The sequence below is a fragment of the Megachile rotundata genome, chromosome 7 (genome assembly GCF_050947335.1).
Source record: "Megachile rotundata isolate GNS110a chromosome 7, iyMegRotu1, whole genome shotgun sequence".
In the NCBI taxonomy this organism is placed as follows: Eukaryota; Metazoa; Arthropoda; class Insecta; order Hymenoptera; family Megachilidae; genus Megachile; species Megachile rotundata.
In genome coordinates, this window is record NC_134989.1 from 11,806,608 (window position 1) to 11,834,286 (window position 27,679).

Here is a 27,679-nt window from a genome sequence, read left to right on the forward strand (position 1 = left end):
ACGTATTATAATAGTATTTCAGTTTACGAGGCACGAGCCTTTTCACGAGGCGCAACATTGTCGACCATGCTAACCTTACAACCTGGTAATTCCGTGTTATGACGATGCAGTGCTTAACGATTATGCAACTCTCTTGTGCTGCGAATATTCCTCGATTTTTCCTGCTGGAAAACTGTCGGGAAATTTCGACACTGTACATCCACAAACACTGCGATAAACAGTTTTACATATTGTTACTATAATTTTATTGTTTGTTAGTATTGTTTATTACTGTTTATTGTAATATTTACATGTGTACGCATGTATGCACACATATGTGTATGTATGTATGTGTATACATGTGTGCATGTATTCATGTATGCACACATATGTGTATGTATGTATGTGTATACATGCGTGTATGTACTCGTGTATGTACACATATGTATATGTATGTATGTGTACACATGTGTGCATGTATTCATGTATGCACACATATGTGTATGTATGTATGTGTATACATGTGTGCATGTATTCATGTATGCACACATATGTGTATGTATGTATGTGTATACATGTGTGTATGTACTCGTGTATGTACACATATGTATATGTATGTATGTGTACACATGTGTGCATGTATTCATGTATGCGCACATATGTGTATGTATGTATGTGTATACATGTGTGCATGTACTCATGTATGTACACATATGTATATGTATGTATGTGTACATATGTGTGCATGTGCATATGTATGTACACATATGTACATACATGATTGTATGTGTATATATGTATGTATTAACATGTAACGTACATGTAATACCTTGTACATCTAATGTATGTATAACATCTTATCGTGTATGACGTACATATATGTGAACATACATATGTAAATATAAGTACATATGTGATATACGATAATATATTGTATGATGTTATTATACATAATGACATTCCTATTATTTGTTACTATTATTACCACCCATTACACATCATCAACATACGACAACAATTCACACCCTTTTCACAAAAAAAAAATTAACCAAACAAAATACGTAATACATCAAAACATTAAAACACAGTAACATCATTTTCCCCAGACTTTGCATCTCCCACCGACAATAGCAGTAGCAATTAAATTAGCAACGAAAATGCGTAGAAAAGAATTTAGAAACGCGCAGATGGAGGGAGATTAAATGGTTCGTTTAAAAAATGATATTCCATTATTTCATTGTAGCGTGCGTCGACTTTGAGAGAGAATAAAATGACAGCAAGAGAAAATGGAACGAAGCTGCATCGCAATGCGGTTCAGCAATTAAAGTGTTGCTCGGGGAACAGTTTCATCTAACGACTCTCGCGTTCCCTTTTGTTGCAGATGTCAAGAATGTCCTGTGGTGAAGCCGACGTTCCTTTGCGGAAGCGATAATCGCACGTACAGTTCCCCGTGCCGGCTCGAGTACCACAATTGCATCCACCACACGTCAGTTCGCACTACATGCAAAGGCTTTTGCCCTTGCAAAGGTAAGAATATGCGATTCTAGGTATACTGCTGACTATGCTAGATTTTGCTACGGAATATCGCGATATAGGGAGAGGCGAGTTGGCTAGATTCTGACGAGTGGGTGAGATGTAGGATCAGTTTAAGGGTTTCTGAGTTCTGTGATGTAAATTGATGGGTTATTCAAAATTTTGGAAATTTGGAATTGGGGAGATTTGGAATTGGGGAGATTTGGAATTTGGGAGATTTGGAATTTGGGAGATTTGGAATTTGGGAAATTTGGAATTGGGGAAATTTGGAATTTGAGAGATTTGAAATTTGGGAGATTTGGAATTTAGGAAATTTGGAATTGGGGAGATTTGGAATTTGAGAGATTTGGAATTTGGGAGATTTGGAATTTGGGAGATTTGGAATTTGGGAGATTTGGAATTTGAGAGATTTAGAATTTGGTAGATTTGGAATTTGAGATTTGGAATTTGGGAGATTTGGAATTTGAGAAATCTGGAATTTGGGAGATTTGGAATTTGGGAGATTTGGAATTTGGGAGATTTGGAATTTGAGAGATTTAGAATTTGGTAGATTTGGAATTTGAGATTTGGAATTTGGGAGATTTGGAATTTGAGAAATCTGGAATTTGGGAGATTTGGAATTTGAGAAATTTGGAATTGGGGAGATTTGGAATTTGAGAGATTTGGAATTTGGAAGATTTGGAATTTGAGGGATTTGGAATTTGGGAAACTTGGAATTTGGGAGATTTGGAATTTGGGAGATTTGGAATTTGGGAGATTTGGAATTTGGGAAATTTGGAATTTGGAAGATTTGGAATTTGGGAGATTTGGAATTTGGGAGATTTGGAATTTGGGAGATTTGGAATTTGGGAGATTTGGAATTTGAGAGATTTGGAATTTGGGAGATTTGGAATTTGGAAGATTTAGAATTTTGAAATTTAGAAAATTTGGAAATGTTCAAAGCATCAGTGCACCAATCTAATAACTTTCCACACTCAAATTACCAACAGCCCAAATTTCCCTCTCTTCCACAATCCCTAACATCGACATGGAAGCCTCATTCTTATCGTGGCCACTTTTTCACCGAGTTCGGACACTCCTCGACCGTTTAATCACTTTAACGAACCGTTCGTAATCCGGAATTCAGGCGAAGCATTTTCTCTGTACTTTACACGTGGAATTAATTCGTTAGTTTATTCATAGACGGCAGCGTGTAGTCGGTTTAACAATGGAGCCGTGTTTGCGCCTCTCCGCCAGGACCCAGGTACAAGCACACCCTCCATGAATATTCATAATTGCCTGTTAGAACAATAATGTCGCTGTTAAAGCGTATGAAGCTGCACGTCTCGTGTCTGCGCGTCTCGTATGGCAAGAGGGAAGAATAATCAGGGGTCAAGGAATGTCGACTGTGCGGTGAAAAAATTGAAAATACAGACGCGAGTATTTGTGTGGAAAAAAGTTTGCGTGTTAAACGTTTACTTGGAATGGTACTTCATTCGAGAACTTGGGATTGTTAGTATTTCAAGTTTGTATAGTTACTGATATTTAACTATTGGTATTTATAAGTTATGTGGTCAATTTTGAGGTACATGTTTTTAGCTACTGTTTGGGTAATGAATATTGAGCTACTGTTTCATATTTGTATTGATAGTAATATTTGTAAGTAATACAGGGTTTCTCACAACTGGTGTAGATCTCTGAAATCAGGTGTCAAGGAGGTAGCTGACTTGATTCTGAATAAAATTTTCCTTTGCAACAATGGGATTCGAAGCTTCGTTTTTGAATTATTAAGGAAAAACACGGACCAATCAAAGCGCGAGGATTACGCTAGGCTGGAAGCTACGCTCTCGCGTCTGCGCACGCGCCCCGCCTCTAAGCTCGAAGCTGCGCTTTCGCGTCTGCGTACGCGCTCCGCCTCTAAGCTCGAAGCTGCGTTCTCGCCTCTGCGCACGCGCCCCGCCTCTAAGCTCGAAGCTGCACTCTCACGTCAGCGCATGCGTAATCCTCGCGCTCTGATTGGTCCGTGCTTTTCCTTAATAATTCAAAAACGAAGCTTCAAATCCCATTTTTGCAAAGGGAAATCTTGTTCAGAATCACGTCAGCTATCCTTCATTTTAGGGACCTACACTAATTGTGAGACATCCTGTATGTTTAATTTTATGATACACTTTTTAAGGAATATTGAGCTAATATTTCACGTTTAAATAATTATAAGTATTCATAGGTTATGCAATCAATTTTAGAGTACATATAAAGAACATTGAACTACTATTTCTCCTTTAAATAATTATACTCCTTCATCCTTAATACAAGAACGACTAATATAAATGTCTTCAAAGTTACATTAAAACAAGTCTTCGGCCAACATCACTTTTTAGAGAATATTGAGCTAATATTTCTCGTTTAAATAGTTACAAGTATTCATAAGTTATGCAATCAATTTTAGAATACATATAAAGAACATTGAACTACTATTTCACCTTTAAATAATTATATTCTTTCATCCCTAATATAAGAACGACTAATATAAACGTCTTCAAAGTTACATTAAAACAAGTCTTCGGCCAACATCACTTTTTAGAGAATATTGAGCTAATATTTCTCGTTTAAATAGTTACAAGTATTCATAAGTTATGCAATCAATTTTAGAATACATATAAAGAACATTGAACTACTATTTCACTTTTAAATAATTATATTCTTTCATCCCTAATATAAGAACGACTAATATAAACGTCTTCAAAGTTACATTAAAACAAGTCTTCGGCCAACATCACTTTTTAGAGAATATTGAGCTAACATTTCTTGTTTAAATAGTTACAAGTATTCATAAGTTATGCAATCAAGTTTAGAATACATATAAAGAACATTGAACTACCATTTCACCTTTAAATAATTATATTCCTTCATCCCTAATATAAAAACGACTAATATAAATGTCTTCAAAGTTACATTAAACTGAGTCTTCGACTACCATATTTTTTGTTATATATAATATTCGATAATACCTTTAAAAAGAACAAACAACTCCTAAATTTAACTGTCATTGCAACAAACAAGCACCGTCGCCATTTTAGTCGGCGCGCAAATAAACGCGGGCCAATTAATAAAAATCACAGCCAGTGCCAGGCATAAAATATTCGGGAATGTCCGTGTAAACGTCGACGGTCGTGTTTTATCGTGTCGAGGGTAATAAGGGTCGGGGGCGAGATGTCGACGCGTTTGTTTAAAAATCATCGAAAAACCTGTCCGCCGGGCGAATGCTAATTTTGGTCGGTTTGTTTGCGCTCGGTTAATGAGCTTCCTGCCTCGATTTTCAACGATTTTCCGATGTTGATCGTTCCTCGTAAAAACTCTCGATGAAAATTAAAAGACGTTCCTTTGATACCCGCAATGTAAATTTTCTTGGACCTTCGGTTTTACGGTGAAATAAAAAGGGTAATAGGTTCACAACGAGATTTACGCAAAACGGGTAATCGAGAGAGGTATTGTATATACGTATTTGTATAAACTTCAAGCGTGTACTTATTAGTTGATTAAAGCGCGATTCGCTTGTAAACTAACTTCCATCAAGCTAAAAGCATGCTCCTTCGGCGTAACTTCCTCCTGTGTTGGCTTCTCGCATTTGCAGAAAGTTTCTAATTTCATGGAACTCCACATTCTGCGTCGCTGCTGCCGACAATATTTCGGTAATGAACGTTCGATAAAATTACGATTCTTGGAAAGCGGTTATTGCTCGAAATTTTATCTCCGCGAAGAAAGCTTGATGAGCTCCGCGAAATGAAGAGCCGGGAGTACCTAGAAATTTAGCATGAAAAATGAAACTTTTAATGCTTCCCGAGAAACAAGAATGGCGGTAACGACGCTACGAATGTTTCAGCGGCTGATTTACGGGCGCACAACAAGAAGATGCAGATACAGCGACAGAAATCTTTGACGGGAAAGATGGCGAGGAATCGCGACATCACGCTTACTCCTCGGGTCTTCAATTATGATAATCACCATTATCAGTATCTGAAGTACTCCAAGCGCGCTAAGGTGAGTGCAACTTAATCAAAATGGCTGCTCTCAGATTTCTTTTTTATATTAAACAAATATTTTTACCGTGTTTGATCTGAAGTACAAAACGCGTTAAGGTGAATGCAATTTATTCAATCAAAATGGCTGCTCTCAGATTTCTTTTTTATATTAAACAAATATTTTTACCGTGTTTGATCTGAAGTACACCAAACGCGCTAAGGTGAGGGCAACTTCAATCAAAATGGCTGCCTTCACATTTCGTATTTTATATTGAAACATATTTTTACCGTGTTTGTAAATATTTTGGGAGATGAAAAATGATTTTATATTTTAATAGATGTTTTAGTATTTACTTATTTATTTTCCTACTTCGTTTTTAATTTAAAACTAAATTTACATTTAACGTGGGTTCTCCTAGTTTTGAGGTTAGGAGAACCATTTTGGTTAAGACGATTTCTTGGTTAAAATTTTATTATAATTTTATTGTAGTTTTATTTATTTTTAATGTAGTTTTATAAAAATTAATTTTATAAAAAATTTTTAATATAGTTTTATAAAGATTTTAATATAGTTTTATAAAATATATTTTTGCTAAAAGTCTGTTTTTCATTTCGTTCTATTTTATTGTTCATTTATATATTTCACTGTTTTTGTATTAATATGAACAGAATGTTATGTTAAAAAATCTTTAAAAAATTCGCTAATCTGCAAACAAAGAAGTCTATGAAATTAAACAAAGAATTTCTAAAAAAAACAAAGAAGAGAAGTAACAAAGAAACTGTCTAAAAAAATGCAATTTCCCCCAAGCGCTCATAACTTAATATTTATTGTATACTCCCTAGCGCTCTTTATTGCAGCGATTTCAATTTAAATCACTGAAAACCCATATCCCCGTATCCGAGCGCAACAAAATTGAATTTTCGAAAGCCTCCGAAAATTTTAATACTGCGTCAAACATTTCGTGTAAACCGAACGTTATCGAAACAACAAGTTTTAATTAAAACATTCCAGCTTTTGATCTCCGTCGGTTAAATTGACGCGCCGATGAAAAATGATGGAAATACTAACGTGTCGAGAGATCGAGTGACCGTCTCTCTAATAACGCGATATCCTGTTAATCCTAATAAATAGCGGTCGTAACAGTCGTTATTGTACGCGCAGCACGGGGATAATTGGATTATTAGTCAATTAGGCAGAAATTATGACGTATAATCGTCTGGGAACACGACGCTGAACACCGAAGGAGGACCTTGACGTACAAACATGAAAACAGGGAACCGTGTGTCGGGAAATCAGAGATCGGGGATAGAAACAGGCTGGTGTAGTCAGCAATTTGAAATTCTGCTGAATCGAGGCTGGAAACGAGTGTATCGTGCGAATCGTTCTCGGTCGATCGAGTTTTCGAGCTTCCGAGCTCCTTGGCTGGGTTACATGACCATTCGTTTTATTACAATCACGGCAATTCTCGGTGAAAATGGAATGGAGAGTGCCTTTTCTACCTTTCTAATCTTAGATTACGGTTTGAAGAGGTGATTAATTATTTGGTTAATGTCCTTTGACATGTGGATCTACCTCTTGAACTGTGATCTTGGTAGCTGCTTAGTGTGGTACCGTCATCTCGGTCAAAGCTTATTGCAATCTTAAGATAAATAAGGAACTGTTTATGGAACTTTGATTATGTGCTATTTGTGTTAAAATTCAGAGTCGAGATGTATATACTATTTTGATTTGGTGTATCTGAAGAGTAATGTCACGTATAGTATCATATGTGAGGATCTGAAGTGTAGCTTCACATGTAATATCACATGTGATGATCTGAAGTGTAGCTTCACATGTAATATCACATATGATGATCTGAAGTGTAATATCACATGTGATGATCTGAAGTGTAGCTTCACATGTAATATCACATGTGATGATCTGAAGTGTAATATCACATGTGATGCCATATATGACGATCTGAAGTGTAGTTTCATATGTTAATACCACATGTGACGATCTGTAGTATAGTGTCACATGTAATATCACATGTGAGGATCTGAAGTGTAGTGTCATATGTAATATCACATGTGACGATCTGAAGTGTAGTGTCACATGTAATATCACATATGACGATCTGAAGTGTACTGTCATATGTAATATCACATATGACGATCTGAACTGTAGTGTCACATGTAATATCACATGTGATGATCTGAAGTGTAGTGTCTTATGTAATATCACATGTGACGACCTGAAATGTGGTGTCACATGTAATATCACATATGACGATCTTAAATGTAGCATCACATGTAATATCACATGTGACCATCTGTAGTGTGTCACATGTAACATCACATGTGACGACATAAAGTTAAGATGGTACTATTACATTATAATGTCTATAAACATTCAAGAATTTAATAATTTAAAAAATGAACAATATCCTAATTTCAAAACATAGCCTTCAAAAAATAACCCTTCAGAAAAACCTCTCCTCGAATTTGTAAAGTCATCGAACAATAAAACTTCCAAAAATCCAAAAACTTGAATAAGTAAAAAGGTGAATATAAAAAATAAACGGAATTGATGAGAACAGAATTTTTTCAAGAGTAAAAGAATCGAAGAACATTTTTCCTATGGGTATAAAAATAATACGATGATAATATTTCCGATTGATATTCAAGATAGACGGGTTTGAAAATTTCTCATCCGTCAATGGCTGTTTCCTCTTCTAATATAAGCGTTCCATCTTCCCTGCCGAAGAATATTGAATTTCCTACGTCGAAAGGATTAATAAATTCGACTGGAGCGAGATCCCCTTTCGTTTCCGTCTCAACCCCCGGGACTCACCCCCTGTTTCACGTATCGTGCTCGCGATACGTTATCACCCCGTCAGCGAAAACGTTTTCAGGAAATTACGATTCGTCCAACACGAGACATTCCAGATTTTCGATTCGAAAAGATGTATCCCTCGTGTACCGGAGTATTTATACAGACGGAAGGGCGGAAATGGGGTAAACACGAGCGGGAAACCGTATCGGAGGGTGGTGTGTTCGGTTTGTTTTTAGCTTAACAACAAAGGGTGCGCGTATCAAGTTCACGGAACGGAAGAGGGGTAAATGCAGTTGTTACGTTACTTCGGGATTGAAATCGTCTTTCGAGGGGCGCGAAATGTTTGCACGGGGGATCACGCGAAAAATGGAATAAAACGGATATTTACGATCGTTTACAATTTTTAACTTCCCCTTTTTTGTACGTGTGCTTGTCACACAAAAAAATTGTTTTCCTCGATCTCGTTACAAGATAAAAATTATTATTTTACAGTTAGAAAAGGTCTATATACATAACATCATACATTACAAATATATACAAAAATTATGTGTATGATAATAGTATTTATATACTATAATTCTTTGCATATTTATAATGTATAATAATTTATGCTGTTCATACATTTTTGTAATGTATAACTAATTGTTTAAAATATTTATAGTTACAAATATGTACAAAATGGTAGTTATAGGTATACACAAAAATTATGTGCACAGTAATAATTATTACGTGTATATTAAATTGTATGTGGTATATGCATATGTAAATGTAAATGTACATACTATAATTTCCTTATAAATATGTATATTTATAACACATCAGTCTATACGGTTATACAGTTGTATACAGGGTGTCTCACAATTAGTGTAGGTCCCTGTACAACACACAATATAATTATTATAAAATTTAATCAACCTATACATTACAAAAAACAGTATTCTACATACTACAAAAAAGTCCCCATAAAACATGCCTCAATTTAAACTTGCAAAAATGTGCCCCTAAAAATATAATAAATCCAACCTTTCCCCTGTCTTGCGCCAACAAGAAAATGATTTATCTTGAAAAAAATAAAGTGAGGTAAAAAGAAGAGAAACAAAGATGAATTTGAAACAGAGATTCAAATAAATGGATCCATCGAAATAAAAAAAAGTCCATCGAATCGAAATCGGGGATGAAAGTCGTGAAAGTAATCGATGCATAAATTTCGAGGCAAAGGGAATAAAAGGAAAGGAAAAGAACACGGATAAGACACGTAAGAAAAGAAAGGTAGTAAGCAGAATCGAGTGGGTTACGTAAATCAAGGGGTGCGCCTTGTGATCCCTCCGCCCCTGTCCGTAAGATTTCTATCACTGCTGGTGTTTTATCGAGCGGTTCTGTGGCATGGTCTACCTTCGACCTTAAATTACAAGGTCGTCGGTGAAACCTAGAGAAGTATAGATGTTTCGTATAAATCGTTGAACGAACGAAATCCGAACGCCATTGAACATATTTATGAATGTTTTTGAATTAAATATTTTGCTGGGTGGTGAATTGAAGATTAGGGTGGGTTTGTAAGGGGTTGATGAGTAGGTTATTATTTTAGTTTTTGGAAGATTCAGTTTTGAAATTTTTCTTTATTTGTAATTTAGTATATTTTCAGATTTTGGTATGGATGATTCATACTTCTTATTTTTGATATTGAGGGTGCTGAAGTTGGTAAATGGGAATTCTAGATGTGTAGTGAGAGTTTCTGAACTTTGTAATTGTACAGTGGTGAAATTGTAAAATTCTATGATTTAAAAATTTTGGGATTTCAGAACTTTACAACCCCCAAATCTTACAATCCCAAAATTCTAGAATTCTAGTATTTTGCAACCCCAAAATTATACGATTTGAGAACTCCATCATCCCGAAATTCTACGATGTCAAAATTCTACAACCCCCAATTTCCACAAACCTAGAACTTTACAATCCCAAAATTCTATAATTCTAAAATTTTGCACCCCCAAAATTTTACGATTTGAGAACTTCATCGCCCCAAAATTCTATGATTTGAGAACTCCATCGCCCCGAAATTCCACAAATCCTAAATTCTACAATTTGAGAACTCCATCACCCCAAAATTCCACAAACCCCAAATTCTACAATTTGAGAACTCTATCACCCCGAAATTCCACAAACCCCAAAATTCTACGATTTGAGAACTCCATCACCCCAAAATTCCACAAACCCCAAATTCTACAATTTGAGAACTCTATCACCCCGAAATTCCACAAATCCCAAAATTCTACGATTTGAGAACTCCATCACCCCGAAATTCTACAAACCCCAAATTCTACGATTTGAGAACTCCATCACCCCGAAATTCTACAAACCCTACATTCTACGATTTGAGAATTCCATCACCCCAAAATTCTACAAACCCCAAAATTCTACGGTTCCAAAACTCTATCACCCCAAAATTCCACAAACCCCAAATTCTACATCCCAAAATTCCACAAATCCCAAATTCTACAACCCCCAAATTATACCATCCTAAAATTTGAACATCCCAAAATTCTGCAAGCTCAAATATCCCACATCCCAAAATATTAAAACCCCAAAACCTCCCTATTCAAAAACCCAAAAATCCCAAAACCTAAATTAAAATCCCATAACCCACTAATCTAAACCTTGACCCCTATCTAAAATCCTTCGAAACATTACCAAAAAAGTTGACAGAAAATAGCAAGTAAAATTTCAGCTAAAATCACCTAAGATCATATTTTTCAATTATTCAGTGAAATTAAAGCGCAGCGAATGTTATGCCACAGGAAATTCCAGTATTGCACGGAATGAAATACGATAACGAGTCCAGTTCATAGTAGGTTGGATAGCTGCGAAAGGTTAAAACGATTCCAACCCCTCGGTTCAGATTTATTTTGCAATATAGCCCGACAGTATGCTGATCGCCTCGAGAATCTGTGATTCCAAGTTAAATAATTCATCGTTTCTAATACGAATAGTAATAGCAGCGGTTTTAAACACGGATCCTTGTGAAATATTCACGATGCACGGTTTTACTCGAGTTCAACGAATATATGAAACCATAATTTGTTTGTGTATACGTTGTCGATCGAGTAAACTCCTATAAATCAAAACCGTGCCAATATACTCTTTGTTCTTTTTTTTTGGTTCAATTTGTCGCGTGTCAGAAATCGTGACTGTATTTTTGACAATCATAAAAAGTACTTCATGAAAATATTCTGTGGTTAAAACACGTGGTGAAAGCTTCTATGTTAAATTTAAAATGCGTAATTAAAATTTTATCTCGAAGTTAAAATGATGAAGAATTTCATTCTTGAAGTGTATAATGAGAATTTCGTTTTGAATTTAAAATGCGTAATGAAAAACTTCATTCTTGAAGTGCATAATGAGAATTTCATTTTGAATTTAAAATGCGTAATGAAAATTTCGTTTCGAATTTAAAATGCATCAAATTTAGGAGGCGTAATGAAAATTTCAGATGTGAATTATATTTTTTTTCTTTGCCATATTTATTATATCACGCGTGAAAATTGTGCAAGAATGTATAAATTAAATTATATATTTTTATTTATATTTTTAATTATATAATTATATATTTTATATAATAAATGATATTGTATTGCATCTTTTGTATGTAAATTATATTATATATTTTATACTCAACCTCTATAATATATTTTCTACACGAACTGTGTATTGTCTACATTTAACTGCTCGTGTTTAAATTTCGCGCCATAAAACAGCTCCCCAATTCTACAGAAAGAACAGCTCTAAAATCGGAAATTTGCGCGCGTAACGAGCAAACTTTTCGCAGTCGAAAATTACACTCGTGTTTCCGTAGCTCTGGCCAAGAAATTCCCGTGCAGAAAACCGGAATGAAAATTATCATTCAAGATGCTTGACAAACGCAGAATAAGATTCATTACGAAACTCGAAACGAACCCCTTAGGAATCTTCCGCTGTAAATATCTACTAAAATACTCGGCAGTTTCTCCGTTGCTTGAAATATTCACTTGCTAGATACATACGGTATATATTGTATATAATACCGGAGACAGAAAGAAATACGGAAAGAAGGCGGCTCGGCCGAAATAAATAACGGGGGAGGGAAAGAACGAGGGGTAGGATATCAATAAATAAAAGTTTACCAACAGCGAACGTGTACGTCGAGGGGTTGCTTTTATATGCGGACTGAACTGTCGGAAATTCTCCTACCAGAATCGGGAATTAGCGTGTTGTGTCGGTAAATCATAAGTTTCTTCGGGAATAGTTTCCGCCGGTCTGACAACCTGATACGTATACCGTTCTGACGAATATCAAATTTATACTGCACCAATCATTTTACAAGTCTGTTTCGATTGAATATTCTAGTTTATCTCGTGTATTTATCGTCAGAGGGTTTCTGGTCTTCGTATATTTAGGGGTGGTATATTCAGCAGGGTTTTGCTATTTTAAGGGGATTTAATTTTAATGAAATTAGCTTTGGATAAAATTTGTATTAGAATATTATCTTTGGGTTTGAATTTTGCTAAATTTCCAAAGACCTAAAGTCCCAAATCCATGAATTCACAATGAATATACAGGTTGTCTCACAATTAGTGTAAAGTCTTCAAAAGTAACATAACCTCACTATTGCAGAAAACCTTCAACTATATCTTGAAATAATTCCAATAACTTTATGATTCTCCACTTCCATACTTATGTAGTTCATTAGTCAAAATTCACCTATGTAACCCCCCAAAAAATATAAATATTCTGTAAACTACATTATTGATCAAAAAATAATTTTACTTATATACAAACTTGTATATAAACTACCAAAAAATATGTAAACAATAATCTGCATAATTGATGAAAACATAGATTGACATAACCTATAAAATATATTTTGCTCGACATTTTCTGTGTCGCTGGAAGACAATATACCTTACAGTAATTACCAATTAAAATTTGTACAGAAGCTAGAAATATCAAAAGGGTCTGAAACGTTTTGAAAGTTAGCCGCTTTGAGAAGCGTAAAATAGCCATTATCGAGGAAGTAAACGAGATACAGTGTACAGAAAACTCGTGGGCCGTCTACAAAGAGGAACTAGGCGAATTAGGAGGGGACAATGCGACAGATTTTCAATTTAAAAGCTTCTCGAGGGCGAACAACGCGACGAAAGCTTTTGTCCGATAATTCCTCCGCCTCCTATTTCCTCCTTCCTTCTCCCACGTTCTCGTATTCCTTCTGGCTCTTGTCATTTGAATAGATTAGTCGATTCAATGAACATTTCATCGCGCGTTTTGCTCGCCGCTGTCTTCCATTCTCGATTTTCAATGGGTTTTCGCTTTTGTCTTACTTACTGCATATCCTTCTCTCTTATCTCGAAGGAAAAATGAAATAAAAGAGAAGACGTCACAACGTGATAAAAAGAATAATAAGGGAAAGCCACGTCGCGGAGTGGAAAGGTGTCTCGTTAAAAGTTCTGTTTCGCTGACAATAAGCCGGGATTTTCGTCAGCCGCGACATGGAACTCTTTTTTTTTCAACCCCCTTTTTCGAGATACTTTCGCTTGAAATTTAATTTCGCCGACGATCCGGGATCGATCGCCTGAAACTTTTCCAGGACCCCTCGAACGGTTCTGGACGAAGAAATTTTAATCGAGCCAGCGGTGACGTTGCGCAAACAACTGTCTACCGACTTATTAATTTTGACAGGCTGATATTGTGGCTCAAACTTTTGCCGGAAATCTTAAGACTTATTTATTCGATGGAAAAAGATAAATACACGGCGGCACAAAATGGCCGAAACGCGTTTAGTCAAAATGGCGGACGACTATGAACTTTGTTTTAAACTTTTTGATGCAAGTTTCCTTTAGATCTGAAATTTTTCAAGTTACCTGTTAATTCATTAGTGTTTTCATTAATTATGTACAGCATTCTGAGGACAAAATTTCTTGCAAATTTTTGCTGTTGTCTTAGGTTTTAGGTTATGTAGGACACTGTAGGGAATACGATAAAAAAGATGAAGATGAAGATTATTTTTCATTAAAGTCTACGGAAATTGTTTTATACAACATACAAAGCTAATACCTCTGTCAGTATGATTATATTAAATCAACAAAAGTTAAAGAAAGATAAAAAGCAACTTGAAGAAAAATGAATTTGCATCGACAGCGAGGGTTGGAAAAAGTGGATGACTTGAAAAAAATAATTGTTAGAAATTTACCAAATAAGTGAATTTCTGTAATGTACCAGTTAATCATGTTGCTTACTTATTTCTATGAGAACAAAAATTTGAAAGAACAAATTTTTTAAAGAATAAAAAATTTCAATAATTTTCTTAATTTTCACGTAGCATAAAATTCCTCAAAAATTAAAAAATCAAAAAATTCAAACGAATGAATTTGAAGTCAAAAATGAACGTGGGTTTTGGTAAAGCAAACGTTAATCTCGCTTTGAAAAAATTCAATTTTAATTATCCAAGCCGTAAATCCAAGGATTTCGACGTCCTGGATCTCATGATACTGATGGAGAAAATGGAGGGAAGGATTAGAGAGACCGGAGGAAGTTAGTTCTGCGTCCCGGTAATCAGCGGTCGTTTCTGAGATCTGAAAATCGATCGTTGGTGGATTTCCTTTCGGGGATCTTAATTAATTTCCACGATCTTCCGCGAGTAATTTTGCTTTTTTGCTTGGCGACGTGCTGATCTCTACACTTTGCGTCTGTGATCACCGGCGTGGCGTTGGTAAATGCGATTTCGTTCCTTTTCGAGTTTAAACCCTCGAGAAATTACGATCCTCGTTTCAGTGACTTCGTCGGAATCGACAGTCAATCGTTTCCGACGATAAATAATTATTCGCTGGATGTTTAATCGTGCATGTTTAACCTGAACTAATTAAATCGATATAATTAGAATTTATAAAGAAAGGAAATTAAATTATTTATATTTCTTACTTTTACTTTTACTGATTTAATGTAAGAATTTACTTTAATAAAGAACTATTGAACTTTTAGAAACTTCTGTGTATTTTAATGAAGCTACTTTTTTAAAAACAATACTTATTTCTCGATGATCAAATTTAATTTCAAGTAAAATTATTGACTGCTTTTATTGAAGTTTTAAATCATACTTGATCCATGATTTTTTTAAATGAAACAAATAAAAAATAGTTTTGATCAATTTTCTGAATTGAAATAATTATTCAAGAAAGAGTATATTTCTTGTATTGCACATATGTTATGCATTCTTCAGGTTACATATGTTCACACATGATTATAAGAACATTATCTGGTCTCATAGTTTATAGTTTGTTTATTATTTATAGCGTTTGTTTACTGCGAAAGAATGGAAGAAAAGGAATAAATCGCTAAAGGAGATCGAAGATAAACAACCAAAGGAAAATGTACGGATGAATAGGTTAGAACGAATGGGAGAGAGAAAGACGTTCGAGTAAGAGAAAGTGGAAGAAAGAGAGTTTAATTCGAGAAGCTGTTCGAAGTGAAATTAATCCTGGGGAGCCTTCTTAAATTATTCCTTGCCACACCGGTAATTAATACTTATCCAACCTTGGTTTCTTTATTACGCTGTACCCTTTAGGAAAGCAGGGGGAGGGGGTTGAAAAACAGGGGTAATTTCACCTTTATTGACTTTTCCTTCGAAATAAGCGTTCGGATAAACCACTTTTTAATTAGTGAAAGGAATTCATTTTTCATCGGTGTATTAATGGTATACTGATATACGTGGTAATATACATACATGGTATTTTAGTGAACACATATACATATACATACATATTTACTAGTGAACACATATGTATTACCACGCGTGGATTTACTTTGCGTTATATTACCACGCGTGGAGTTACCTCGCATTATATTACCACGCGTGGAGTTACCTCGCATTATATTACCACGCGTGGAGTTACCTCGCGTTATATTACCACGCGTGGAGTTACCTTGCGTTATGTCACCACGCGTGGAGTTACCTCGCGTTATATAGCCACGCGTGGAGTTACCTCGCGTTATGTTACCACGCGTTGATATACCTCGTTTATGTCACCACGCGTGGAGTTACCTCGCGTTATATAGCCACGCGTGGAGTTACCTCGCGTTATATAGCCACGCGTGGAGTTACCTCGCGTTATGTTACCACGCGTTGATATACCTCGTTTATGTCACCACGCGTGGAGTTACCTCGCGTTATATTACCACGCGTGGAGTTACCTCACGTTATGTCACCACGCGTGGAGTTACCTTGCGTTATATTACCACGCGTGGAATTACCTCGCGTAATATAGCCACGCGTGGAGTTACCTCGCGTTATATTACCACGCGTGGAGTTACCTCGCGTTATATTACCACGCGTGGAGTTACCTCGCGTTATATTACCACGCGTGGAGTTACCTCACGTTATGTCACCACGCGTGGAGTTACCTTGCGTTATATTACCACGCGTGGAATTACCTCGCGTAATATAGCCACGCGTGGAGTTACCTCGCGTTATATTACCACGCGTGGAGTTACCTCGCGTTATATTACCACGCGTGGAGTTACCTCGCGTTATATTACCACGCGTGGAGTTACCTTGCGTTATGTCACCACGCGTGGAGTTACCTTGCGTTATATTACTACGCGTGGAGTTACCTCGCGTTATATTACCACGCGTGGAGTTACCTTGCGTTATGTCACCACGCGTGGAGTTACCTTGCGTTATATTACTACGCGTGGAGTTACCTCGCGTTATATAGCCACGCGTGGAGTTACCTCGCGTTATATTACCACGCGTGGAGTTACCTCGCGTTATATTACCACGCGTGGAGTTACCTCGCATTATATTACCACGCGTTGATATACCTCGTATTATGTCACCACGCGTGGAGTTACCTCGCGTTATATTGCCACGCGTGGAGTTATCTCACGTTATACTGCCACGCGTAGAGTTACCTCGTGTTATATCACCATGCGTGAAGTTACCTCACGTTATATTGCAATATGTTGTTCAATCACGCGTTACATTACCTCGCGTTACATCGCCACTTCGACCATTTGAACAATATAATATATTTCCAAATTTAAACCGCTCGTACAACTCTGTAAATTGCACTATAAGAAAAGTGTACGATACAAGCGTAATATTGCGCAATTAGGTGTATCGGTAACGGAACAATTATGTTAGTAGTACAAAGCGCAAGATTAATTAGGTACAAGTGATCTAATTCGGGGGCAATTAAGTTAGAGGGTAATTTAGTTAGATCCTGATTAACTGTGATCCCTTTGGGCATTAAACGTTTAAAAATAGTTAGATGGCCGGAACGATAGGCAGAGAGGATCGGACCTCGATCCTTTTACAAGGACGTCGAGTATCCTTGGACGGTGGTAGGTTTCTCATTGGTCGATCGTAACCCCTCCACGTCGATGGTTCGTATTTTCAAGCAGCCCAGACGAGGCGTCTTTTCCATCGATCCGACGGAAAGCGTCGCCCGACGACGGAGAGCCGTAACGTCGTTACGGCCGGTTGCAACCCCTTACTCTCGACGATGTACATAAACTAACAAAACCACCCCCTGACTACCTTAAATGTACATGCAATACCTTCGTACATCATTTGCATATCATTCGTATACAATTTGTATACAGTTTCTATTTAATTTCGGTACAATTCGTTTGTAACTCGTTTAGTACTTTCTACGTGATGTGTACATAATAGAAATTATATATGTATATGCATAGAAATGCAATATACATATATATAATTCATTTATAGTCATTGCATTCGTATGTAATTTTCACTTAATATATGTGTATAATTAATATGTGAATACGTAACAAACATTACGTTACTCGATTCATGAATTACCGATCAACATACGAATCTATGATTCCCTATAAAATCACAAAGATTTTCGAAACGAAAATATAAAATTAAGAAAGCTATTAATGTACGAAACCGTTCCAAGACTTCCGCATGATCCGACCGGATAATTAATCATAGAAATGGGAAGATAAACTTGCTACAATATTGATGTTACATTAACGATGTAAAGTACTAAATTGAAAGCTTACAAGCTTATTAAAAGCTTACGAGCTTAAAAGCTTGACCGACGCAGTGGAAATGGATAGATATAGTCAGACACGATGAAGCAATAATTTATTAATACTGTAATTGCCATGGCAGAAATAGCGATGCTCATTTCAGAGCTAAATAGTTTATCAACGGTATAAAACAATTATTTTACATCTCGTGGGTCAAGTTTGATGTTTGATTAGAGTAATTTCAGTAACGTTGCTACACAGATGAACTATTCTAACGCGTGGTAATATAACACGAAGTATTCCAACGCGTGGCAATATAACGCGAGGGAACTCCACGCGTGACAATACAACGCGAGGTAACTCCACGAGTGGCAATATAACAGAATGTACTATAACACGAGTTTATACAGCGCATGGCAATACAATGCGAGGTAGTACAATGCGTGACAATGCAACGCCCGGCAATATAAGCCGAGAAAACACAAATTCGTCATATAACGCATGACGATATAAATGATGGCAATATATAATATAGTAATACAAATAATTGCCATGTAACCCGTAGTGATTATGCCATGTAACACATAACAACCTGCCTGCCATATAACGCATGCCAATACACTGCCAGGCGATATAACACTAATCAGCGCGAAATTGATTATTCATTAGCCACAGATTTCGTTTGAAAGGATCCCTGATGAGCGAAATTCGTTGCGGGATCGAACACGAAAATTATTAACGTTTTCATGCGAACGCGTGCGCGATGATTAATTAGAAACGAAACGTAAAAGCATCTGCCCCGTCGTATCGCGGACATTATGCAGGCAACGAAGCAATTTTTGAAACAAGGAATCACGCAACGAGCAGGAAATTAAAATTCAATGGGACGTTTAATTAATTCGAAAGGAGCGCGGTTCAACGACAATTCTGACAGGAGTGCCGGTCTCGTTTTAATGTTTCTGTTGACGCGTGTTCCAGGCACTGGCCGGCAGCAAATACGACGATAAACATCTGATGAGCAACGAGGTGATGGAGAAAACACCGTCTCCGTTGAAGTCGACCTACAGCTCTCAATCGTCAAGGAATTCCGATTGTCCGCCGTCGTCGAAGCCTGCTATGGCGAATCGTCTCTTGGATTGGTTCTCCGTTGTCATGGCTGACTCTAAACATCGTCGTCCGCATCCTAAGCCGAAAGGTATGAACCCTAAAGGAACACCAATTTTCCTTAGTCCGTTCGTTATTAGTTTATTTAAATGCATGAGTAAAATGACAGTGCCGTATAAAGCTTCACAACGTTGGAGGTACAAAATACCCTCGTTGTATTCGACGTAACACGAAAGCACGGGTGTCGGACATCCTACAGAAACGTAATGTTATTCATCGTACGAACTTTGTACTGTTAAGCATCCTAAACAGTGCAACGAGAAAGAAGAGCAACACCCGAAACCCTCGCAACGTAAGAACACGTCCGGATATTCAAAATGTCCGAAACTCTCTAAATACAAACGCGTCGAACATTCAAATTATCCGAATTATTCAAATCGTCGAACAATCCGAAGTCTCGTGGCTCGCAGTTAAATGACTGAAGGAAGTTTGACGACCGAAGTTGAATATACAACAGACTAATTGCTCGGCACGAAAGGATCGGACTTCTCTCTGGACATTACGGTGCCAGGATCCAGCACCATAGTTCGGAACTATCTCACGTCGCGTCGTTGCACGCTACTCGTTGCAATCGCTTTCGTACCAGTTCAGAATTGTCCCGTTAGAATGAATCGTTTCTCGTCCTGATCTGCTACGATTACTTTGCCGTGTACCCCGCGAAACTTTCACCATGGTTTACCGTCTCCGTTCGTTCTTGTACGCGACCTTCCTATCAATTCTGTCCCGAGCGAAATTGATGAATTACCGTGGAACTATCCACAGTTTTGCCTTTCTACGATGTATACGTAAGGATTATGTTCATAAATCATGGTACTAAATTCATAGTCCTAGATTCTACTCGGTAAATCAGTATGATCAGTAGATCTTATATCCCTGAATCTCAATGTCCATAGGACCTGATATTCCTTGATACTTCTGTTTCTACACATTTGTAGCACGAAATGCCGATATCACTAGGTTCCAGTATCCTTAGATACCGTTGGCTTTAAACATTGCAATGTTATTAATTAATTAATTTATTTATATTATTAATTGATTAATTATTAAGATATTGCAAAAATACCAATATCCCTAAGTATCGATAAACCTTAATACCGATGTGATGATGTACCGATATCCCTAGATCTCCAAATATCCCAAAACCCCCAATTATCCATAGATCTCCAAATATCTCTGGATCCTCGAATGTCCTTAGATCTCCAAGTATCCCTAGATTCAAATATCCTTAAATCCCAATATCCCCAGATCCCAATATCCATAGATCCCAGTATCCCTAGCGCACAATATCTCTAGATCCCAATATCGCTACATCCTAATATCCCTAGAGCCCCACATCCCTAAAAACCAATATTTCTAGAGCCCAATATCCCTAGAGCCCGCTATCTCTAGATCTTAATATCCCTAGAGCCCCATATCCCTAGAGCCCCATATCCCTAGAGCCCCATATCCCTAGAGCCCCATATCCCTAGAGCCCCATATCCCTAAAGCCCAATATTTCTAGAACCCACTATCTCTAGATCTCAATATCCCTAGAGCCTAATATCTCTAGATCCCAATATCCCTACATGCTAATATCCCTAGAGCCCCACATCCCTAGAGACCAATATCTCTAGAGCCCAATATCCTTAGAGCCCAATATCCCTAAATCTCCAAATATGCCTAGATCTCCAAATATATCTAGATCCCAATATCCCCATATGCCAAAATTTGATAATTAACAAGTGTAGAAATATAATATCATAAATATGTAATTTCCAAAGTACCGTTACGCTCTAATTCGATGATCGATTAAAACAAATTTCCACGGAAATGCCTGTAATCCGAATGCAAAGCTGTCGATATTTATAATCCATTTGCTTCCATTCTCGGAAAGAGAGGTTACCGGTGGAATTCATATTTGATTTTTGCACCGTTTCCAGGTCACTTCCCCATCGGTTGCCAGAGCGAGGTCAGGTGGATGTTCGGACATTTGGACAGCGACAATGACGGCCGATTGTCTCTTTCGGAACTGTACGGACTCGAACACGATCAGAACGAGCCTTGCCTGAAACCGTTTTTGGATGGCTGCGACACCGACGGGTGAGAGACACCTATTTCGCACGGATCCCCGACACTATTTTTTTCAACGCGGGCACATCTATTTGCTTGTAAATCATTAGAGTTCGCGCGAGTCGAAAAAAGGGAACGAGGAGAGGACCCTTTCAGTTTTTAATACCTTCGAGGGGCTTGACGCTCGAACGTAATGGGTCTCAAGCGTACGTGCCTATGGAACCGAGTGGCTTGGTTTGTCGAGAGGCAGACGAACGTGTGTGAAACTTTCATTCGACGGCGATTGATTTCTGCGCGAGAACATGGAAACGAGATCCGTTGTAGTTATTATTTCATCCAACGCTCGAGTGGTCCGAAATTGAAAGAAAAGAATTTTATCGGGTTTGGATGTTTTTCAAACTTAGCAATTTTGGAAATTTTCAAACTTTATAATTTTAGACTCTTGTACTTAGAAATTTAGAAAATTGTATATAGCCTAACTTATGGATATGCTATCTTACATCCCTTATGCTATACAACTTATATTACCCATGAGTCCAATCTAAATAGCACCAATATTCCCTGTACAAGGCTCCCAATTTTCTGGTATCAGGTTCCTATCAATATTTACCAATCGCAAAAATTTCAGAGACATCTTCGTAAGTGGTCCCGAGTGGTGCGGATGTTTCTCAAAGGCTGAGCGTCCGTGTGCCGCCGTTCGTAAGCGATCATCCCCCAACGTGGCTCCAGCCTGCGATTCCCGAGGGTACTATCGAAGCACCCAGTGTCATCGCGGTCTCGGGCTATGCTGGTGCGTGGATCCTCATGGTGTGGAGTTCGCCGGCACTAGAACACGTGGCAGCATGCCAGATTGCGGTAAGCATTTTTTGAATAAAAGACGTGTTATATAAAATACTGAAAATTGTTGGTTGGTTTCAGACACGATCGTGAACAAGATCAGCAACGGAGGCTTGAAGACGAACAGCGTGGACTTGGACGACGACGAAGACGGTGGCACAGACTCCGCCCAGGACCTCGAAGGGTCTGCCGATCAGCCATTAGACTTTTAGACCCCTTAGAACCAACCAGTAACAGCAACAGCAGCGGCAGTAACCGAAAGCGAGCACCTTGACGTGATATCGAACAGCCGGACGACGAGGTTCTTCTTGTGAAGGAGAATCGAGAAAAATCTCGCCCGGTCGTCCGCTGGTTTTGAGTATCCGTTGTCATCGGAAGTGTCTTCAAACGACGGCTGCGCGAGCCTAAAATCAGTTCGGAGAGCAACGAAAAGCGGGAGGATTAGCAGCTAATACCCTGGCATCGTAACACTTGACACATCCTCTTTTGATCCTTTACAGATATCCAGTTGGTCGTTTTGACCAAGAAACGATGACATTTTCCGATTGATCCAAATTGAGCTGTTTAAGAAACACGAAGTGCCAAACGGGTGAAGAAGCTGCTGAATCAGAGAATCTCCTGGGCAACAGGAAGCTTAAACAGTGCAATAACCGAGGGGGTAAACATCAGTGCAATAGAAGAGACGAAACGTCGACGAACTATATTTATGCGTGAAAGAAAGTAGAAGTTTGCGCGATGAGACGAGAGGAGATAAACGATGCAACAGGGAACAGAAAACAAGCTCATCCTCCATCGGGTAAAATTCACAATGTCCACTCCATGACGCATAGAGATTATACCTTTAAAAATACGGGGAGAAGAAAATGAATGCTCTATGTAATTATGATTTCTAACCGCGTTAGATTAACGATGTCTCGGATTGTAACGTCTAAGTATAATGCATATATATAAAGAAATATATATATTATATATATATGATACTGTCTATGACTTTACGATAATACAGCGGACGAGGACAAGCTGGCTGAGAGAGAAAATCCGGCTGATCGTCGGCGGACACGAAACACGCCCTTAGAGAGATGCACACGCTTAAAGATATAGAGAGTATCGGAAGTATTCGCATATATCCGAATCACAAGGATAGTTTTAATTCAGCATCTCGCGCACCTTTTAACGATTATTCGCAAGAAAACGTGAATACGCCGAAACAACAGATATTCGCGTCACCCACGCTTATTTATTTCTTTCACGGTTATTAACACGTTTTCTTACTTTTATTTTCTTTTCTCTCGTAGCCATCTTGCGTTGCGAGATTTAGTGTAAGATATACTGCATAAAAGAATGACCTATTTCGTACTCGCTAACTACTAAATCGTCGCGGCTCGATCACGACGGCGAAAGAAATTGTTACCATTCGTCCTATACGTAATTACAAACTCCATTAGGTCTGATAAATACTCAATAAAACAACTATTATTTCTTATAACTCCTTGTCTATTGGTGGTTCAAGGAAATTTCAAATAAATTGTGTTACACTTGATCTTACATTTCTTGAGATATCAAAGTATTCATTGAATTTTTTCCAGTTCAATTTCTTTTTAATGTTGCATTGTAGTCTACGATAAGACTAAAATGATGTTGGATTGCCCTTGAACCTTAAACTCAGAGAAAATATTCACTATACTTTAACAAAACCATAAAAGTATTTAATCCAATTTGAATATTTTTCTGATTTTTAAATTCAAGAACTCAACATCATTTCACAGGCAATTGTGCAAAGTTGCGTAAAGAAAATTGACCTTCAAATATTCAAATAGTGCAAGTATTTGATATCTAAAAAAATATCACGTATGAAAGAATAAAATTCATCTAATACATCTTTAGAAATAATTCACTGAAAACATTTCTTCATACAGTTAATAGATAAAAAGTTATTTTAAATAATAATTAACTCGCTCTCTATACATGTATTCTTTGAAAATCGTTCTGTCCATGATTTTACTTCGTAGAAATAAAAAATGAATAGTATGTTTTTTTGTGTAAGCGACCCGTCGTGATTCGTCTGCGTTTACTGTAATTATAAGCATTTTTACTTACGACTTTTACTTAACGAGTGTGTGGTACACCGTAGGTACTAGAATATACATAACATGTAATCCGTAGAAAAAAACTGATCGGTGTGACTATGTGAATATGCCCTAGTATTAGAAGGCAATTTACGTAGGAATAGCCAATGCAAATTATACGTATCTCTCATCTAGAAGGAATAACATTGAGATTAAGTTTTTAAGCCTAACGCATGTTTACTTTGATGCACTTACTTTGATGCATCCGTCAAAAACCAGTTCGACGTTCTGATGTACTGTTAATTAGGGGTATAATGTACTTTGAATTTTAGTACTTATTGTTATCGAACAGCAGGATTCGTTGTATTTCTTCTGTAACACTTAAAATATAGAAAGAACGTCAATAAGATACTTTTACACCGACGGTCGAGTACTGTGTTTTGTTGTTTCGCATAAATTGTTTCCGAGAACAATTGTATTTTAACGAGTAACATAGATTGTCGCATCGTCTCGAAAGCATTATATAAAAATAAGAATTCGTAGAAATCCACCGTGTCGCCATTGTGTTGGTGTACGGGAACCTCATTCGCGATGAATTAATTAACTCTTTGCTACGTCGAGCGCAATTTATATTCAGCCTGAATTATTATTAATTATATTGTCGACTTAGATTAACGAGCATATTAACTTTCAAGCAACCGTACATAGTTTTACTGAAAGTCTTGCATATTGTATATACATAATTATATACAATGGGGAAAAAAATCGTCTATGATCTTCGTACAGTGATGATTTTTGTAAGGTATGCACCTGGTCAAAGCGTAAAGAATTTTTACTTCATTCCAGAGCTACTATTAATATTTCACCAAACTGGTATTGTACATGTGGCTGTAAGAATTCTTTATGAATAAAGATTGTTGTAGAAACCTGGGAGATGGAGTAATTTCAAACCTTACACTAAATAATAATTTAAGCTTCATAAAAAATTCAAATTAACGTGCGCATTCTCTGGAAAAGCACTATTAACGCTTGTTTTATTCAAAATATATATTACAGATTTTGTATAAATGCATTCTTCACAATTAGTATAAAAACTGGTACAGATCATCCATGAACATACTTCCTCAATATTGTAGCACAGCTCTCAAGCTGTAATAAAACAGATTATATTTTAGCAAAGATGTAATAGCAATATCAATGTAACTAGGACCTTTAAAACTTACCATTTGCCTGAGTGCAATAAATCAAATCCTTCATTAATCTTTTCAAACGGAAGAGTATGTGTAATAAATTCATCAAGAATCAACGATTTGGACAAGTACTCTTTGACGAGTTTAGGTACACTTTCCTTTGATTTCCAACCGCCAAATGCAGATCCTTTCCAAACTCGTCCTGTCACCAATTGGAAGGGACGAGTACTGATTTCTTGACCCGCTGCAGCGACACCCACAATAACTGATGTTCCCCAACCTTTATGACAAGATTCTAATGCAGCTCTCTAAAAAATATTTGATCAATCAATTATCCTTCTTTACAAATATCCAATATTAATTAATGTGATCAAAACTTACCATAGTATTTACATTACCAACACATTCAAAAGTATAATCTAATCCACCGTCAGTTAATTCTATCAGAACATCTTGAATTGGTTTGTTATGATCCTTAGGATTCACAAATTCAGTACATCCAAAGGTTTTAGCTAAAAAATATCATAACTTAACTTTCTTTTATAATTCATAAAAAGATGATTATATTAATAAGTTCTTACCATACTCAAATTTGCTTGGATTCACATCCACTCCAATGATACGCTTAGCACCAGCTTTCTTACAACCAAACGCAACTGCCAATCCAACTGCACCCAATCCCCAAATAGCACATGTACTTCCAGGCTCTACTTTAGCAGTGTTAAGAGCAGCGCCATATCCAGTAGGTACTCCACATCCCAATAAACATACTTTATCAAATGGTGCAGCAGGATCGATCTAATATTACATAATACATTTATTGTAACATTAATAGAAGTTGATAATTGTGAACCTATGTATGTGCAATAAATACCTTAGCCAAAGAAATATCTGCTACTACTGTATATTCTGAGAAAGTTGAACAACCCATGAAATGAGCAATTGTCTTTCCTTTGCAAGTAAATCTAGAAGTACCATCTGGCATCACACCCTTTCCTTGTGTAGCACGAATCTTGCTACACAAATTTGTCTTTGGAGAGTTACAGAACTTACAGTCTCCACATTGAGGAATGTACAATGGAATTACATGGTCACCTGAAGTTATGATATGAAAAATATAATACCTGTCTTAATTAGTAGATATAATACAGTATTAAACAAGAGTAATACCAGGTTGAAATTCTGTAACTCCTTCTCCAACACTTTCAACAATACCACTACCCTCATGGCCAAGAATACATGGGAAAACTCCTTCTGGATCTAATCCATCCAGAGTGTAAGCATCCGTATGACACAAAGCTACAGACACAACCTTAATTCTTACTTCATGTGCCTTTGGTGGAGCAACTTCAACCTCTTCAAGTGAAAGAGGTTTCTTTGCTTCCCATGCTACTGCAGCTTTGCATTTGATTACCTAAAAAATTCAAAATATTCTACTCATCAGTTTCACCTCAAAAAAAATAACCGCCAAACGTAGATACTATATATAATTCTAAATGCAATTATTTATTAAAAATAATACGAAATTAAAACAAGTACCTTTCCTTCAGTGCTCGACATAATGAACAATTTCAAATTGTTAATTGACAATGTACGACACGATAGAAGTTGAACGAACAGAACACCGATTACTATTAAAATGCCGGTCCTGATGTACTTGACGATAAAACTAAATGAATTCAAGGTCGTAATTTGCACGCAGTACTACATTAATGCTACTGACATCTAGTGTATACTACGATATAGTTTAATCTACAACAATTCAAATTGATTTTGAAAATAGAAAACTCGTTTTTTAAAATATCTGAATAAATTATTTTCTATTTGATTGTAAAAACTTTGATCTTAATTAACAACCTTATTTATTAATGATAATATCCTTATTATTTTATTGTACATGTAATTATAATGAATATAATTTTCATTAAAAAATATTACACATAAATTATATTGAAATAGGAAAGATTAATACTTTAAAATATTTTTTTCATGTTGATTTATTTATAAAAAAAATTCATGATA

The 27,679-nt window shown here is 36.7% G+C and overlaps 3 protein-coding genes across 4 annotated transcripts in view; 1 reads left to right on the forward strand and 2 right to left on the reverse strand.

The window, feature by feature from the left end:
- The window catches only part of Cow (Proteoglycan Cow), a 179,538-nt gene extending 154,141 nt beyond the window's left edge, over positions 1 to 25,397 (forward strand). For both annotated transcript variants that reach the window (XM_012284556.2, XM_003702990.3), the window contains 6 exons: positions 1,361 to 1,506; positions 5,372 to 5,529; positions 19,330 to 19,546; positions 21,435 to 21,594; positions 22,193 to 22,419; positions 22,483 to 25,397. In XM_012284556.2, coding sequence (XP_012139946.1) covers positions 1,361 to 1,506; positions 5,372 to 5,529; positions 19,330 to 19,546; positions 21,435 to 21,594; positions 22,193 to 22,419; positions 22,483 to 22,613 — 1,039 coding nt within the window. In that variant the 3' untranslated portion in view covers positions 22,614 to 25,397. The remainder of the gene's footprint in view (positions 1 to 1,360; positions 1,507 to 5,371; positions 5,530 to 19,329; positions 19,547 to 21,434; positions 21,595 to 22,192; positions 22,420 to 22,482) is intronic.
- A 74-nt stretch (positions 25,398 to 25,471) lies between these two features.
- On the reverse strand, positions 25,472 to 27,351 carry Fdh (alcohol dehydrogenase class-3 Fdh). Its single transcript, XM_003702991.3, has 7 exons — positions 27,197 to 27,351; positions 26,828 to 27,071; positions 26,532 to 26,752; positions 26,239 to 26,455; positions 26,039 to 26,169; positions 25,691 to 25,965; positions 25,472 to 25,616 (listed from the first exon to the last, which is right to left on the reverse strand). The coding sequence occupies exons 1-7, from the start codon at positions 27,215 to 27,217 to the stop codon at positions 25,592 to 25,594; spliced, it is 1,134 nt and encodes a 377-aa protein (XP_003703039.1). The 5' UTR covers positions 27,218 to 27,351; the 3' UTR covers positions 25,472 to 25,591.
- The window catches only part of PIG-F (phosphatidylinositol glycan anchor biosynthesis class F), a 31,859-nt gene continuing 31,455 nt past the window's right edge, over positions 27,276 to 27,679 (reverse strand). The window contains exon 3 of the mRNA XM_012284555.2: positions 27,276 to 27,409. Coding sequence (XP_012139945.1) covers positions 27,405 to 27,409 — 5 coding nt within the window. The 3' untranslated portion in view covers positions 27,276 to 27,404. The remainder of the gene's footprint in view (positions 27,410 to 27,679) is intronic.

What these genes read in the sequence shown, in the direction of transcription:
- Fdh (XM_003702991.3), bottom strand. Translation starts at nt 27,217, where the DNA reads ATGTCGAGCACTGAAGGAAAG. An exon ending in TGTCGAGCACTGAAGGAAAG is followed by an intron (nt 27,072 to 27,196) that starts GTACTTGTTTTA and finishes TGAATTTTTTAG; the next exon opens with GTAATCAAATGCAAAGCTGC. An exon ending in TTGGTAATGTAAATACTATG is followed by an intron (nt 25,966 to 26,038) that starts GTAAGTTTTGAT and finishes AATATTTTTTAG; the next exon opens with AGAGCTGCATTAGAATCTTG.